Genomic DNA, 17,167 nt, shown 5'->3' with positions numbered 1-17,167 from the left:
GCCCTAAATTCACATAAAGGTTTAAAAATTAAAAGGAATGATATGTTAATGAGATCCATGATTTGTATCCATACTTCACATGTGTGTGAAAGAGAGATAGAGTGAATGTTGTGAAAGTGAGGAGGCTTTGTAAACAGTTGTTGATTGCAATATTTTTTTTGTTGTTACAATATATATTCATTTTTTACCGTTCGTCAGTGTTGTTATTTGACGTTTTTCAGGTACCAGATATTATGCTATTAGTGTTTTATGATTGTTCGAATCTACATATCAAAGGTAAACAAAACAGTGTAACATTTCAAGGTATTAATCTCCGCCTCGCAATACTATGACAATAAACGACCGTCTCAGTACCGAACTTGATAACTGGACCGTGAGTCACGACCGGTTTCCCGTACACGTAACGACGTTTGGCCCCGTGCCGGGGTATGATTGACACGTCATTTCGGGAACCGTGAGTGCACTCGTTACAAAGTTAGAAAGGCTATTCGGGGAGGTGAGATACCCGACTGAAATTCGCCCCTCCCAACTGTAACTTCTGGATCCGCCACTGGTTGATTAGAAAGCTTAATGTCTCGCAGGGAAACATGAGGAGGAGAAGGAGAATTATTTGATTATGACTTGTTTGATTTTTGATATTTAGCGCAGCTTTTCCTCCACTTTTGGCTAATCGCGAAGATGAGGATGATTGAAATTTGATGAAGGGACATTCACAGACAATACCATGTCCAGGCCGGAATTCGAACCCGTGACCCCTCTGCTAACCATTCCGCCACGGCGGTCGGCGAGGAGGAGAATGAATTGCCTAGTTTCGAACATTAGCGAAGGGCAGGAGATTTAAAAAGTAGGGCATGAGCCACATTTACTAAATATTCTGCCATGGCAATATGCAATATACTCTGAACATTAACAAAAAAATAATGAAGATCAATAAAATAAAGCGATTTATTTGTTTCATTTTACTTCACTTTTATGCTTCTTTTGACCAATCGCGAAAGTGGTGGCTACAAGTAAATTGATGACCAATGGCGTAGCAACATAGCGCAAGGCTCCCCCATCAGTTTTTTAAATTTCAAATCTCAATGTGAATCAATCAAAATCTTCACGGATAGGTCGCAAATTATTATGTTTAAATAATAATAATAAATTACTGACGAAAATTAGAAATGACATGCGACAGAGAAACTTACGCATGGCAGAGGTATATTCTTGTAACACGCTGCTGGAATTTCTTTAACCAAAGTAGTAGTAATACTAATGTTTTTAAAGATGTTCTTCAGGCACTAAGAGATAGACTAACTGAAATACCCTTAAATATGCGAAACTTTTTTTAAAAATCAGAAATGCAAACTACGAGGTGCTGATCGCATCACCTACAAAATGGCCTAGATCGAGAATGTGTGGGCCCTACCCCCCACATGCCCTAAATGTTCCTTCATGGCACGGTGCTGTATTCACTGCGAACTTGACCTTTTAGGCTTATTGCCCACCAGCCTATGTGCTACGTCTCCGATTTGACGTGTTCATTCAATACTAGAATTTAAAGCCAGATGAGAACAATGTTTTAATGTTGTTGTCCACAAAAATCAGTCTTTTTCATCAATTCTTCTCTGTCAACCCCAGGGGACGCGAGGTGCGAGGCCCTGGACGGTCGCCCACTTCGCCCACACCTTGCTACGCCACTGTTGATGACAGGACAATCTCAAACACACAAGGACATGACATAATTCCTCAGACACCAGAGCCTCGTTAGCGCGTTTGCACACACATCGATAACATCGACTGCGACCCCATACCTCGATATCGATTGCACTAAATCGGACAGGCGCACACACTCAGAGAACTAAATGCATCATATCGATTGATACAAAAGAATGCATCGATTGATGCTCTATAGTGTGTTTTATGGCTTCTTCAAAGAATCAGATTCACGTTTGATGCATTTGGGTGCATTTTTGTATGTCGTGAAAGAAACACCAAAGTGCATCATGTGATTCAAGTGAGGATTTCCTTCAGTCGAGATGCACTTCAATCAATCAGTTGATGTGTTTTGATGCACCTTCATGCATTTTAATGCACCAGAATGCATCTTTTTTGATGATGCAGGAAGGTGCATCAACGAAAATCAACTGATGCATTGAAGTGCATCTCGACTGAAAGAAATTCTCACTTGAATCAAATGATGCACTTTGTTGTTTCTTTCACGACATACAAAAAAATGCACCCAAATGCATCAAATGTGAATCTGATTCTTTGAAGAAGCCATAAAACTCACTTTAGTGCATCAATAGATGCATTTAGTTTTGTGTGGGCACGTAGTCCGACACGACAAATTTCCTGGAAAAGTCTTTCGATGGTGGGTATGCGTCCGGAGCTCTCCTCGACACATCTAGAGTCGGGCCCAGCAGTGGCGTCGCGAGAAATATTTCTTGGGGTGAGCTCAAGGGTGGATAAAACATATTTAGGTGGGCTCTGGTTCGGTGGTCATGGCCAGGGCCCGCCCTAGGAATTTTTCAAAGTGGAGCGACGTTTTATGAGGGTGTCTTTCTCCCCTCCTCTCCCCAATCAACGTTGTGCTGTACTGGAGAATTCTTGCCCACGACTTAAATTCATACTTATAATGCATTTATTACAAATATTTTGCATGCAATGTTTATTAGTGTTATAAATTCGGCATACAAATTTCTTGTATTTTGTTAAAAAAAATGAATATTATAAAAGTAAAGCGAAATAAGCTTTCATCGGTTAAAAAAACGCTTCTCTAGGATTTTACAAGACAAATAAAGCTTGTAAAAATTAAATTCAACTGATAACATTAAAAAAATAAATTAATTTACCAAAACTCATTTAGTCACAGGTACCGGAATAGTAAGAAGAATTCTAGAATAACCATCTTGATCAATTTATTCAATAAATTTTTCCTATTTTTGTAGGTTTACACGTTGTTCACTTTTGAAGTGAAACTTAGTTATGTTAGTCAATTGTTAAGGCAGCTTTGTATGCTTTATACTATAATTATTTACCAACTTGTTAATTTTCCTTATCTAAATAATATATATATATATATATATATCTTGTATTCATTCTATTTAGGTGGGCAGACGGGTAAGCTGAGACTATTTCAAGATGGGCTAGAGCCCACCCTCGCCCACCTAGTGGCGACGACCCTGGGGCCCAGCCCCCTGCGCCTCAGGCAATGAAAAAGAGGACACAGACCCAAGCCATAATATTTAGCTGGAAGTTGTTTTGAAGCAGGGCAGCGATGCCAACCCTAGCATAATTATGCTAAACCTAGCACAATATGAGTTTTGTTCACACCTAACAGTCTGGGATTGCATAATGGGAAAATCTAACATAATTTGCAAACTTGCTCCTCTGGGAGGGAGAAATTCCCTTAAAAAAACGATATTTCGAGAAATTAAAAATTACATGACATCCAGATCTTATGTCCGGTCTAGGTACAGTCACGGACAGTTCTGGGTTGTAACAATCCCATTAACTTTCAATGTGATCGTTACAACCCAGAAGTGTCCATGACTGTACATGCATGAATGCCTTTCCAACCACTCTCTCTCCTCCTCATCTTTTCTTTATTCTCCCCTTTAACTCGCGAGGAACATTTCATGGTAAGAATCGGTAGAAAGTTGTGGAGCACAAATGAAACAAATGTTCCGCTTTGTAGTCGACGAATCATCTCGAACTTTCTCCAGCTTCAATGTTGAACTCATCTCGAAAAATAGATGCATAACTTAAAATTACAATCATCCTAAAAATAATCATAATAATAATAATTTACTCTTACTAATTATCAATAGTAATAATTCATTGTTAATATTATTTAGATCCCAGGACAATTCATCAGCATTTAGCATAATTTCACAGATTAAATAGCTTTTTCTTATCGGGAGGTTGGCCATCAGGTTTTCGTGCCTTCCTTCCAAGGCGCTGGCGAGAACCCCGATTGTGTCGCTGCGTGTGAAAAACACGCTGTCGCGGAAAACTACCCCGGCAAAAGAACGGTATGTGTGCAAGCGTGCTTAGTCTGCAAAAGTGCAGTCCAGGGTGTACGTGGAAAGAGGCTGCCATTTACAGGACAGTCTACACCCTAATAAAACAGAGAAACCTAAAATTGTATTTAACTTTTTGTGGGAATAAATGGTAAGCTCAAAACAGAATGTTTTAGGAATTATCCCATGTGTTCCCAAAGTTTATCGTTTCACGGTGCCCTAGTGTTTCAATATTTTTCCACGCTGCCAAAGTCATAATGTAGGCCTATATAACACTTGCAATGCTCTCTTAGCGTGGTTAGGTTTGCTTGGCTTAAGTTAAAAATTAAACATATATTTTAAATTCAGAGAACCTTTTTACATGTGAAATGTACTAAATAAGCACATACTATTTGGAACAACATATCATTGAATTTTAGTGAAAATACTGAAACATTTCGCGGCGCCTCTGTAAGCCAGCCACGGCGGCACACATTTTGGGAACCATTGCTATAATGCATGAATTGCATTGGCCTGTGCTCCCTTGCCCTATTTCAAACCAGTATTATTGAAGTTCTCCGCAGAAGAAACTCGGCAACACGAACCCTCGGAAACTACTGCGATTAGCATTCTGTTACCATGGTGACAGGGCTATATCCACGCCTTTCGGCGTACGCAAGCAACTGCAATAACCAATCACAAACAAGGCAAATAAGATACGGAACCAATCGTGGATGATTACATACTACGCTACACAACTGTACTCTCAAATTTTGCACCTATTAATATACATTCGAAATTCAAGAGAATACTATATACTTAATAATGCGATTAAAGGAATCTACTTTACAAGTATATGATTAGAGCGATAGTAAACACAATATTCATATGTTAACAACAATTTCGATTCTCTTCAGTTTTTGAGGTCTTGCGATTCGTCCGCCACTACACAACCAACCGCAGAGGATTGCATTTGTTGTTGGACGTTGACTTACGTTCAACTGTTGTGTAGGTTATGTTTGAGGGTGTCTGAATTAGGAAATCTCTTCCTCAAATGAATAAATATTTTATACTTTGTACCAACAGATCTTTTTTAAATGTCCTGCGCGCGGTCGGACATAAAATAGGAGATATTTAGATGGTAGTATCCTACGATTAGTCAAGTACCATACACTTAACTCCCATAGAAATACCGGATATCTTTGATTTATATTTTATATGTAACTAGATTTAGTGCAATGTATGTACTTGTAATCCCCGTTAATGAAGAAATTTTGGCTCTTCATCGGAAAAGAAATCAACGGATTTTATCTTTCGCTGTATGGTCTGGGGCAATTGAAGATTCCGATAGGATATGGAATGAAAGCAAAAGACACGAAGTAGTTGACGGAACGGTAGTATATTTTCTTATAGAACCATCATCGTATCAGTTCTTAATCGTTAGAAGATTCCTGGTAAGTTTAGTTTACATTCGAACTTATTACAGTATGAAATGACAAGTCCAACCGAAGTTGTTCTATTTATATGTACGCTGAGAATGAATGGCAAACAATATGTGTTATACAGATTAAGAGTAATTCATTAAAAAAAAAAAAAATAAGATTGTGGGTTTTTGTTTTTTGACACCTAAGTATATAGGCGTGCATGATGTTTTAAACATGCCAACCCTGATCAGTAGCTATAACGTGTGACAAATGTGACTTTAAAATCAAATGTACTCCTCACCCACTTTGAGCTGGAACTGCTTGGCTTTTAACAACTCCCTTCATTGGAGCGCAATTTTACAAGTTGATACGGGTGAGCCCAGGGTGTTTTTTTTTTCTGCTGAGAAAATTAGGCCCAAGTTCCTTTTGTTTTATTGCGATTTCATCATGCTACAAATGCAATTTTAACATAGTTTGATTTTGACTTTGTCTGTGCACATACTGCGGAGTTTTAGCGATTACTTAAGATTTTGTTCAACATATGCCTTCGTAGCTAGGTTACGCAGGCCAGGTTTGGTTCTCTTAGCATTAAAATAAAGTCCCTAAATTAATTCTACTAAGGTTCCGATCTACATTAATCCCCACGACCCAAGTTCCTTCTTGTTTTATTGCGATTTTATCATGCTATGAATACAGGAGAAATGCTAGGAGAAATCGTAAAACAATCGGAACCGTTACCGACATTCTATATAAAACTGCTTCTATTGTTAATTCCTGTTCAGTTATATTGAATTAAATATATTCTCTTAAATAGCAAGTGTAGTTGAACACTTAATCTTTAGATCACAGCAGTGGCGGCTGCTTAATACGTGCTACTGTGCTATAACACGTTACTCAATTTACTAAAATTAAAAGAAAGGGACACATTTCATAGATTGAAGAAGTTTAATAAAACACTGTGAAATGAAACTTCTTACATTAAGAGGCTCAAAAATTTGCAGCATGCTATGCATTTTCCGCACACTGTTAAGCTACAATGAATACTGGGCTATTGGCTTCATAGCATGTTTTCGCCACCTTGCGATGTGCCAAATGCTCCTCTACGGGTGAGGTAGGGTCTCAGCTCATGAAGTCCGTCTGCTAGCGTGCTACACAGATCCACGGCATGGCAAGTGTTGTCATCTCAGTATAAGAAGAAAGTTTGAGGATAGCTTTACAGAATCAGACACAAATTTTTTTCGCACGGTTCATGGTCATGCACGTGGCATATGTAGCAGTCATTGTAAAGGATCAGTTGTCCTCTGTGTTGTTCCAAGCAGTGGTGTATGCGAGGCTGGGGCTAGGAAATTGATGGGGGCTATATCCCATCTCCACATTTTTTGAGTTTCGGATGAAAGCAGCAAAGAACTCTGAAACAAAAAACAGTGTTAAATCCAAACACCCCTTAAAATGATCTCCGATTACCATTTTTGTCTTTGAATAGCTTTTAAAATGAAGGTTTAAATCTGTGATTGCAAAATATTTTATAGTTTATTCCGGCCGTACGTAGAAAGCAGCTATGTGATACAGACCTTTACAATTTGAGACCCCTCGGGGGGGGGGGGGGGGAACCCTGTAACAATATATTCACTGTTACTATTAACAAATGCAATTTGAAACTAGAATTTTCCCAAGATGAAAAGAATAGAACATGTTCACAATTAGAGATCGAACTGGATATGCCCGATGTTCAAAATTTCCCGAAAATTACAATTTTCAAAATGGTTGCATGTTTTCCATTTTTATTTTTTCAAAATTGGAAGGCGGGCATTACATATCCTCAAAGAGTGGTCTTTTGCCATGCTTCTCTGAAAACTTGGTCCATCCAGTGTCCATAGGACCGATCGATACGATTTTCCATCATTTCCCCCCTTAAGGTGGCAACACTGCTCTCATACATTATTATTATTATTATTATTATTATTACCCAAAGAAGTATCAGCCTATTTTCAATTTAACTTATGCATGGTTGTAGAAATGTACACACTGCTACATACTACATGTTCCCACATGGGCATACTGAACACAAATTTTTGTGTAGAAATTACAGTTTTCTTATTCATTTTACTTTCATTGTTGAGACTTACAATGTATAAAAGCCTCTGCTAAAAGTACTGTCATTCTGAGAAAAAAAAAATCGATGTCGTGTCTACAACAGTGATTCTCAGGCTCTGTAAAGGTTCCGCAGGGGCTCCATGACACTTTCCATGAAAATCCTTCGTCATCTTTATACTTACTTGGATAGTCGTCCCAAATACTATTTTTGAGTATCCTGGGTCCCTGGAAGTTCGCGGGGAAAAAGCAAGTGTGACTTATTGCATCACTACTGAAGGAGTGAGGTTGTCCTTTTCATTTTTAAAGTGCAATGATACTGCTTCTGAAATAATAATTTGGCACAAAGTTGGAATTTAAAACACGTTTACTCCAATTTCTTAGATTTACCATGTCTTTTGTTCATTTTGCTTCAGTTGATTGAGGGAAAGTTTTGAATCTGAATGTTTGAGTGATACGTATTTTGAGGAGGAGGAATAAGTGTTGCTGGAAGCAAAACTGGTATGATTGCACAATATAGAGGATGTCTCCAATTTCGTTAATATTTGGTATACTAACCAAATTTGGCCTTCTAATCACGAATCTGTTGTTAAAATTTGTGGGGGTCACGTGTAGAAATTTTAACATTTTGCACGGGTAGCCCCACGAAACATGCACGAGTAGCCCCACGAAACATGCACGAGTAGCCCCACGAACCATTTCCGGTTAGGTTAGGTTAGGCAAGCTTAGTTAAAATTTTGTTTGTAAAACAATGCGATGCAGCTCTAAAAAAAGTCAACTTTTATCGCCTTTTTTCCCCGATTTCCACACGTGACCCCTGCAGTTTAACAACAGATTCGTGATTAGAAGGCCAAATTTAGTTAGTATACCAAATATTAACGAAATTGGAGACATTCTCCATATTCTACATTCGCTTCGCAAAACATTTGACAATAGAAGAAACAAGCACATTTGTCTCATTGAGGTCAGTAATTAATTAAAACACTTGTTTTCTTACAAATACTTAACATGCAGTTATCAGAGCATTCATTTGTTACCATATTACGATTTTTTTCTACGATGCCTTAAACATCAGAAACACAATTCCCGAATTGTAAAAATACAATTTTGCTTTGATGGGCATGGAAAAATGTTGGGGCTCCACAGTCTCGTCTTTGGATGAAAAGGGTTTGAAAAAGATTGAGACGACAATTGGTTATCCTGCTACATTTTTTTTGTACATCACAGCAAGTTGTGAAGCACATGCTGGTTTGAGGCCGAGAGCTGCTTTATTTGGGGACAAGGCTGGAAAAATTTTGATCTTAAATCACCCTTCCCGGGAATCAAACCCAGGTCTCCTTTGTGGAAGTCAGATGCCGTATTGACTAGACCACCACGGCTATAATATTTTAGGTGTAGTTCCGCAAATCACAAAAGAAAATCATAGCTCAAGGTCAGACAAAAACCTATGAGATATGCAGATTGATGACATATCCAGTGATTGGCCTCTTTTTTTTTTGCTGTACGTTTGTCTATTAACTTCAGAGAAGTATCTGGCAGTGATAATTTTTTTTTAAATTCTTGGAACAATGCCAGCTTATCACTTGGCTCTCTTACAAAATCCTGTACACGTGAGTTTGTATTTGCAGCAAAAACATTTATAACTGCAGTCATATGCTATCTGTCATCAAACAGGATTCCATGCCGGTTCACTGCCTCAAACCAATGGGTACCTGGGGGTAAAGGTGGCTGGAGTGTGGTGCTAATCACATCATCTCCAAAATGGCTGCGATTGAGAATATGTGAGGCCCTAACCCCACATTCCCTACAACTGCAGCCACAAATTTGGATTTTGTTATGTGAATTGCTAAATTCACTGTCACAGGGCAGCGAATCTGTCTTGTGAATCCATACATCACTGCTAGAAGAGGTTGTCAAACACTATAGACATTTCCTTGTAAGTAAATCATGCACTCGGTGATCAACGTAGTGATGCATATGTACCACCTGAGAAAGGACATGAAGTTTCAGGATGAACTGCAAAAATAGCTGTTCCTGCGCGGATGTCTCATTACTCCCATCCTGAGCTGCAAAGCACATCAGTCCCACATTGCAAACATCTATGGTGGAATGATGTCAGCCTGCTTTGTCCATGCTGCGTCGGGATGAGAAAAATATGAAACCCGTATCTGTTTTTTTCTATGTGGATTTCACCATAGTTTAAGGATTAATAACACATATTCGTATTTGCCTAGATCTTTGAAAGATTTCTTCACAAAAATCCTCTTCAAGTGCAGAGCTGAAGGAACAGCATGGTTGCCCATTGATTGATGGTCACAATTGAATACTAAAGGCTCACTCTTGACTTGGATATGTTCGCTATTACCATTATTTGAGTCTTGAGCAGGTTTGCTTCCTCTGATGTGGAAGTTTTTTTTGGGGGGGAGGGGTTGTTTTGATACTGGCAGAAGAAAATACTCATGTTATCAGAATTACCTGGAATATCACTGTGTCATGTAACAATCAAAGTGGCTGGCGTGTGGTCTAGTCGCTAGGACATCAGAATTCCACGTGGGAGACCTGGATTCAATTCCCGGGGTGAACTATGGTTGGAATTTTTACTGCCTTGTTCCCCTGCATAAAGCGGCTCTGGGGCTCACTCAGTCTCAAATCAATGGGTACCTGGGGAGTAAAGGTGGCTGGGGCATGATGCTGGTCACATCACCTCCAAAATGGCTGAGATCGAGAATGTGTGGAGCCCCAACCCTACATCCCCTAAATGTGTCTTCATGGCACGGTGCTATATGTGCGGAGAACTTTATCTTGACCTTACCTATGGTGGCTGAGCTGGTTCCAGGTTCGAGTTGTGGCCGGGGCATGAGTGTTTTCCTGTGTGTGTTCCTTTGCCATCAATTTCATTCACCTTCATTGTTCCAATTAGCCAAAAGTAGCAGGAAACCCAGAGAAAAATAAAAAAAATACATATTATTTAGTCATCTTCTTCTTCTTTCTTCTAATATATAAAAATGGATATGTGTGTGTGTGTTTGTTCCATCATAATTCTCGAACGCCTGCAGCGATTTCAACCAAACTTGGAACACATATTACTTGCAATCTCAAAAGAAATACTGTGAGGGTAAGACATCCCTGGCACTTCTAGGGGAGGGGTTGTGAGGGGTATTACATGCAAAAATAATCAAACTAACGATATTAGTGTGGAATCCATAGTTTTCGGGGTCGCTAAGATGAATAGTGACACTCCCAATGCCGTTCAACTCCAAGTTTATTTTACAGTATAGTTAGAATTCATTATTTTCCTATTTTCCTGTCTAATAGATAAGTATAAATAAATACCCGGGCAATACCAGGTATTCAGCTAGTGTTAAATAAAAATCATAAAGAGATAAGAGGCAGAAAGTATATGTAGTGACCACGCTGCATCATTTTTCAGTTTAAAGAAAATCATCTTCATGATACACATTATTTGATTGATATACTTGATATACTCTGGAGTTCAAAATGTTGTATACCTAATAAGGCTTGTAGTGTGTTAATGACTATACTATATTTGAAATACTGGTTTATGTACAGCAACTAGATAATATCAGTATAGCAATTACTTTTATTTAGCTACTGCAAGAGAAGGTCAAATAAATTCCTACATACAGTCACGTATGATAATGGGTAGATGACAGATGTTGGGAGCAGAAATCCCTTATCAAGAAGTGACGTAAACCATTCTGGCATTTACATCACAAATGTGGAATGCTTTTCTTTTCCAAGACCTTGGACAGTTGCCAGACTGATGCAATATGTCTTATGATTGTGAAATACGAGTAGAATTACAAAGGTCAGAAGCCTTTGCGGAATCACTTGAGCGTGGTAAGGATTGACACTGTTTGATTTATGTACATAACTGATTTTATACCGCGTTTGGTAGAACCTGTCCCGTTTCCCGCGCTAGGGAGCGCTCGACAGTTTCGGTGCCGATGAGAAACGAGGAAAAAATCGTCTGCTGGGCAGCGAGGAGCGAATGGTGGCCAGAAGAGAGGCGCTTACGTAGACGCTGTTGTGACGTTGCGTATTTTAATTGGCTGCCTGGCTTTGACTTTCCCCAGCACGGAGAAAAGGGAGCGACCAGCTAGCGCGGGAACCGGGACAGGTTGTAACAAACGCGGTATAAATGACAGCAATAAAAAAAATACCAGCCAATAGTTTTCTAGAGTTTCCAGGTCTGCGAAGTATGCTACACTACACTTTCAACAAATATAAATATCTTGGAAATTACATAAAATTCACAGTTCAGCTTTTACTTTGCACCAGTATTCTATAAACTCTTTTATATCCAAATCATATCTATTTTAATGTTTAACACATTCGGGTCTGGCCTCATAATACAGCATTCTTACCTCTGGTCTGCTGTTTTTCGTTGTTTTTCAAAAAATCATAGAAAAAATATTTTTAATTTGTTTTTATTTATAACTTTTTCCTTAAAGCTACAAAACTTCCTCTTTTCAATGAACAAAAATTTGTTAAATTTTATTTTCATTTTCAGACGTTTTTTAATATTTTTTTCAGCAATGTTTTGTGAAGAAGAAAAAAGTACAACATTGTAACGAATGTTAATATAGAGATATTTTAAGTTCGTAATCTGGAAATTTCAATAATTAACTACATAAACTATCAATACATCTTTTGAATCTTGCATAAGAATACTTCTTATGTGCACATAACAAAAAATAATTACAAATTACAAGTAATTATCTTTTGTATGAAAAATTGGCTGCAGGACAGCCATGATACAACGATGTATCAGTTGGTTCTGGGTCATCTGTAAAAATTAAACAAATAAATAGATAAACTAAATACATTTTTATTTGACATACACTATACAAAATAATAAATGGAAAAACTAAAAATACATCAGTGCATGTAGGAGAATCAAGCAAAAGGCAAGATGAATAGACCCACAAAAATTACCTCTTCTCACTTCATTCATAAAATACTAGAGTTTGCAACACTGTTTATATTGTCGACAATAATTATTACGAATATAACCTACCTTCCAAATCTTCAAATTCATCTGCATCATCAAAATCATCGCTAACTTCAAACTCTGAGGCGGAATCCTCTAAGCAGTCTGGATCTAACGACGCCATTCTAAACAATGCACAGTACATCAACCTGACAACAAACAGTCACAGATGCCAGATAAAAATAGCACATGAGTCACCTAGCGGTCGGAATTTCAACAGAGGGACTTGAATGAACACGCGCATGAGACGAAGTACGAGCATAGCCCGTCGTTCAATCGGCAAAGCGATTGCATACCGCAGGACGGGCTATGCCCGTCGTTCGTCCACATTGACTTTAAGTGCACTGCGGGCTATGTCCGTCGTGAGACCCCAATGTGTTAATGTTAAAGTAAAACTCTTCAAGATTGATATGGCTTAGTTCCAAAGCACAGTTCCCACTGACTTGGAAAAATAATGAAAATTAAATATTCATTTTTGCATCCCAAGATTGGAAACTGAAAACAGATACACTTTTTTCTTTCCAACTGATTATTTTTTCAGGGGGATGTTTCATATAAAAGTGTTTTTATTGTATTTTTTACAATTTGTTTTCAATTAATGTTGCACAATCTTGCTTAATTTCATTAACATACGAAGTTGAAGACCGAACACTCATTAATTAGCATGTTAAATCTTTATAGAGTGATCTGAAAGTTATTTAAAAGCATGTGGAAAAGTGAAGGGATTTGTTCTCTAATTCGATGCAATAGGTGTAAAATAAATTATGGTGGTTCTTCAATTGGAGTCATTCCTTCATTCCTTTGGTATTTCCACCAATACATATACTGCAATCAGATTTAAAGAAAGTTAAAATGTTACAGAAGGGTCTGAAAATTTATTTGGAAATACCTGGACCAGTTAGGGAATTTCTTTTGACAAAATGAGTGGGAAACCTGTGTGTGAAGTTATAGCAATTTGATCTTATTATACATAATATTCATATTTGAATATTTGTTGTTTAGCATTACTTTTGTGCGACTTTTTGACTAATTACAATGGCAAAGATATTCACAAATTAAACATCTATTCCTAGGCAGGGATTCTAACATGGAATATTTTCGTAGTGAGATTGAGAGCTTCGCCACAAAGGCGGCAGCATACGTGTTCATAATTTACAGAGCCGTTAATTAGACATTCGCTAATGTTTTCAGTAAATACTGCTATATTTTATGAGTTACATTGCTTGTCAGCTTCACTATATTGAAATTTAATTTGTACAAAAAAAAAAAAAGGTAAAGTGCTCCCCTGTGCTTAGCACCATGCCATGAAGGTGTATAGGGGGTGTGGGAATAACGCCCCACACTCTTTTGATCCGGACATGAGTGGGGGTGATGTGATCAGCATCACGCCCCTGACCACCTGTACCCCCCAGGGTTTTCCCCAGGTACCCATGTCATTTGATGCTGGGTGGGCACCAGGGCTGCTTCCAACGTTAGAAAAGTTCCCGGATTTGAACCGGCCGGGTATCAAACCCGGGACCTTTAGCATGGTAGTCAGATGCGTTACCGACTGACCCACCATGGCCACCTTTAAGTTGTACCAAAGTTAATATTTGTAATTAGATCGAAATAATAATTCCCATTAAATTGTAGGAATCAATAGAAGTAATGCACCCATTGCAGAAGAAATTGCTGACTATGTATATAATTATATATATTTTTGGAATCAACAAGATTCCAAAGTAGGGTAGCCTACTGCTATGATTAGATTGGGACTTTCCTGTGTAGAAAACCCTCACCGTGATGGCTAAAATTCCTTATTGTTTCGATGGTGATACAACTTTTAACACCATTTTTTAAATATCGAATGACGTAAATGTTCATTCATATGTCATGCAAGTTTATTACCTGATCAATATACAAATTATCTGTATCGTCCGATACCAGTGGTATTGGTTGAATTTTCTTCGCTGATACCAAAGATTTCGAGTGGCTAGAGCAACCAAGAGAAACAACTCATTTGTCAAGGTTTGGCCCTTTCAAAGATTCGTTCACCCTTCCTTGTGACAGATTGTGGTCCCGTACAGGAATTTTATGTACATTTCTGAGAAATTATGTACCCTGCTGGGAAACAGATGACAAGATCAAAGGCAGGACTTAAGTGAAACCACTGCACCCAAACGTGACATTGAAGGCCTGGTGGTCTACACTATGTGGAAACAAAAGAGACCATTCATTACAAATTCTTGCTCACAAACTCATGGGGTAAGAACGTGGACGTTTTCAAAACCAGCATTATTATCATGGTGGGCTGATTCCCGAGTTCTTGGGAAAGGAAAGAATGTTGCTGTGGGAGGAAGGGTTGTGTATTTTCTTCTGTGCTCTACCCTTCCGTGTGACTGCTGGCCAATGCCAACACTGCAGTGACTTGTTTTTATTGCAAATGACAGAGAATAATGGACAGCAGGTCATATACAGAGCCGGCCAAATGAGCATTAAATATACATTTCTGTATTTGTATATATTTTTATGTCATTTTCCTCCCTATCGAGGTTAAACCAAATGACAGGAATGTTGTTTATATGAAATTGGGGATCACGAAAAAGCAGCGACACTTATAATAATCCACCTATTTTTCGATGTGCATCTGTATCAGTTGGAATTGCTCAGGGTATCGGTACCGGTATCGGCAAATGCTTAGCCCTAAAATTAATAATTAATAATTTCTAAGAATAAGAAAGAAGTCGGCACTATTATTTGGAAGTTAAAGAAGTTTTATTCAAAGTTAGTTGTTTTCTGTATGCTTATTATTTATTTGCACCTGCACAGCCGGACACTGGTTAATATTTTAGGTGTAGTTTTGCAATTCACAAAAGAAAACCATACCTCAAGGTCAGACGAAAAACCTATGAGATATGAAGATTAGAGGCATTCACATTGATTTCACTAGGTGAAGTTGGCATCATTTTTATCAGTAAGTCCTATATTTTTCCACCTTTTCCTGCATTCAACCTTTTTATTAAAGGTGTTCTGGACCCCCCCTCCGTGGTTACTCCACTGGTATATGCGGATGCTCTTTTTGTATTAGATTCAGTATTCTGCAGTCATGTGCATAGTAATTATTTCATAAGTGCATTGAAACAATGAATTTCATCAGAGTTCTGCTGTGCATTTGTCTATTAGCTTCCTAGAAGTTTCTTGCGGTGATAAAAATGTTTTGTAAGAGAGCCCCCATGAAGGTTGATAAGCTGGCATTGTTCCAAGAATCCCACGTCTGGCAGAAACTAGATGGAAAGAGAAAGGAACCAGTTTGTCGGCAGTCTGCACATATAAATTAACAGGGAATACCAGTTCATTGTATTTTGCTATTGTGATGGTTGGTTTCAGGATAGCTAGCTACTGGTGAGTCAGTAGAACTTAATTAATTTGTATCTGCCCATGCTGTAAAATATCAATTAGTATTTGATTTTGCGTGTGTTATTTTATCTCAAGGTCAATGCAAAGAACAATTTTCTTTTGTGTCTTGGCTGTATATTATTTTTTTTTTGCCTCGGTTTTGAAACGTGATTGTCGATTTCTGCAGGGAAAGTTTGTGAAGATCTATCCCTAGCTAAAGTTGGGGCCCAAGTTCCTTTTGTTTTATTGAGATTTCATCATGTTTCATATGCATTTTTTACATGGTTCAATTTCGATTTATGTCTGCTAACATTGTAGAGTTTTAGCAATTACTGCTTGTTTCCTTGACACTGCGTTTTCACTTCCATATACTTCTACATAATTCTTGCTGCCAAATTGTTCGAAGATTTTGTTCAATACATGCTTTCAGGTTAATTCCCTTAGAATTTTAATAGTAACCCTAAATGCTTTTGTAGTTAGCTTAGGTTGTAGTCTGTATAATGCGTCAAGCATGCGAAATGGGGAGTTTTGTGCAAGGTACCTCTAACATTTTATTTTACCCTTAAATTGGTCTTTTTCGAAATGAAAACTGTGCTGATTAGTTTCAAGAAGGTTCCAATTTACTTCTACATTCATTCCCACTATTGTTCGATACTTGCTCATCGCTTGTATCAACAGAGAATGCCTTGTCCATAGGGAGCGTGCATGCTTGCGAAGGTATTTTTTAAGTTGTTTTCTTCCAACATAAATAACTTATTTTCGAAATCCAAACAATGCTCATTACTTTAAGGCGAGAAGGGACAATTTCCCCTAGGTCTTTCTCGCTGGGGCAGCTGCCGATCAATGTTGCCAACTTCGCTCTTTTGGAGCCAGATGTGACTCTTTTGTGCACTCGTTTGACTGTGAATTGTGTCACTTGCCCTCTGCCCCACCATGATGCCACCACTGGCTCCGGCCCATAAAGACCAACCTTTGCCATGAGTGTGCATTTTGCACTTGACGTGATATTCATATATAGGCTGCGTCACCCCCCCCCCCCCTCTTTCCTCCCCAGTTATTTTTATATTTAGCACTGTGGCTAAGGTGAAGATGACAATATTATTATCCGGGAATCCTTTATTTTCGATTTCATATGAACATCATTGGGTTATTGAGATGGGTGATGCCGCCAAATCTAGGCAGTGAAAACTAAGAATAAATTGCCACCACTTTAAAGCTAATGGTAATAGCAGTACCCCACCTCTCTGACACCTAAAATTATCGTAGGAGGCACTTTA

General features: G+C 38.3%; 1 protein-coding gene across 2 annotated transcripts in view; it reads left to right on the top strand.

Moving 5' to 3' along the window:
• The first annotated feature begins 5,315 nt into the window (after positions 1 to 5,315).
• The window catches only part of LOC145978441 (leucine-rich melanocyte differentiation-associated protein-like), a 49,028-nt gene continuing 37,176 nt past the window's right edge, over positions 5,316 to 17,167 (top strand). Inside the window, exon 1 of one of the 2 annotated variants that reach the window (XM_083111086.1) lies at positions 5,316 to 5,440. Coding sequence is in view for 1 of the 2 variants with exons in the window: in XM_083111084.1 (XP_082967210.1) it covers positions 15,868 to 15,896 (29 nt within the window). In the remaining variant the exon portion in view is untranslated. Of the gene's footprint in view, positions 5,441 to 15,759; positions 15,897 to 17,167 lie in introns of those variants that run through there. The other variant, XM_083111084.1, reaches the window with a different exon arrangement.

The sequence above is a fragment of the Lepisma saccharinum genome, chromosome 24, assembly GCF_977018435.1.
Source record: "Lepisma saccharinum chromosome 24, izLepSacc3.1, whole genome shotgun sequence".
In the NCBI taxonomy this organism is placed as follows: domain Eukaryota; kingdom Metazoa; phylum Arthropoda; class Insecta; order Zygentoma; family Lepismatidae; genus Lepisma; species Lepisma saccharinum.
Note: the sequence above shows the minus strand (reverse complement) of the source record. Positions and strands in the feature narration are given on the sequence as shown.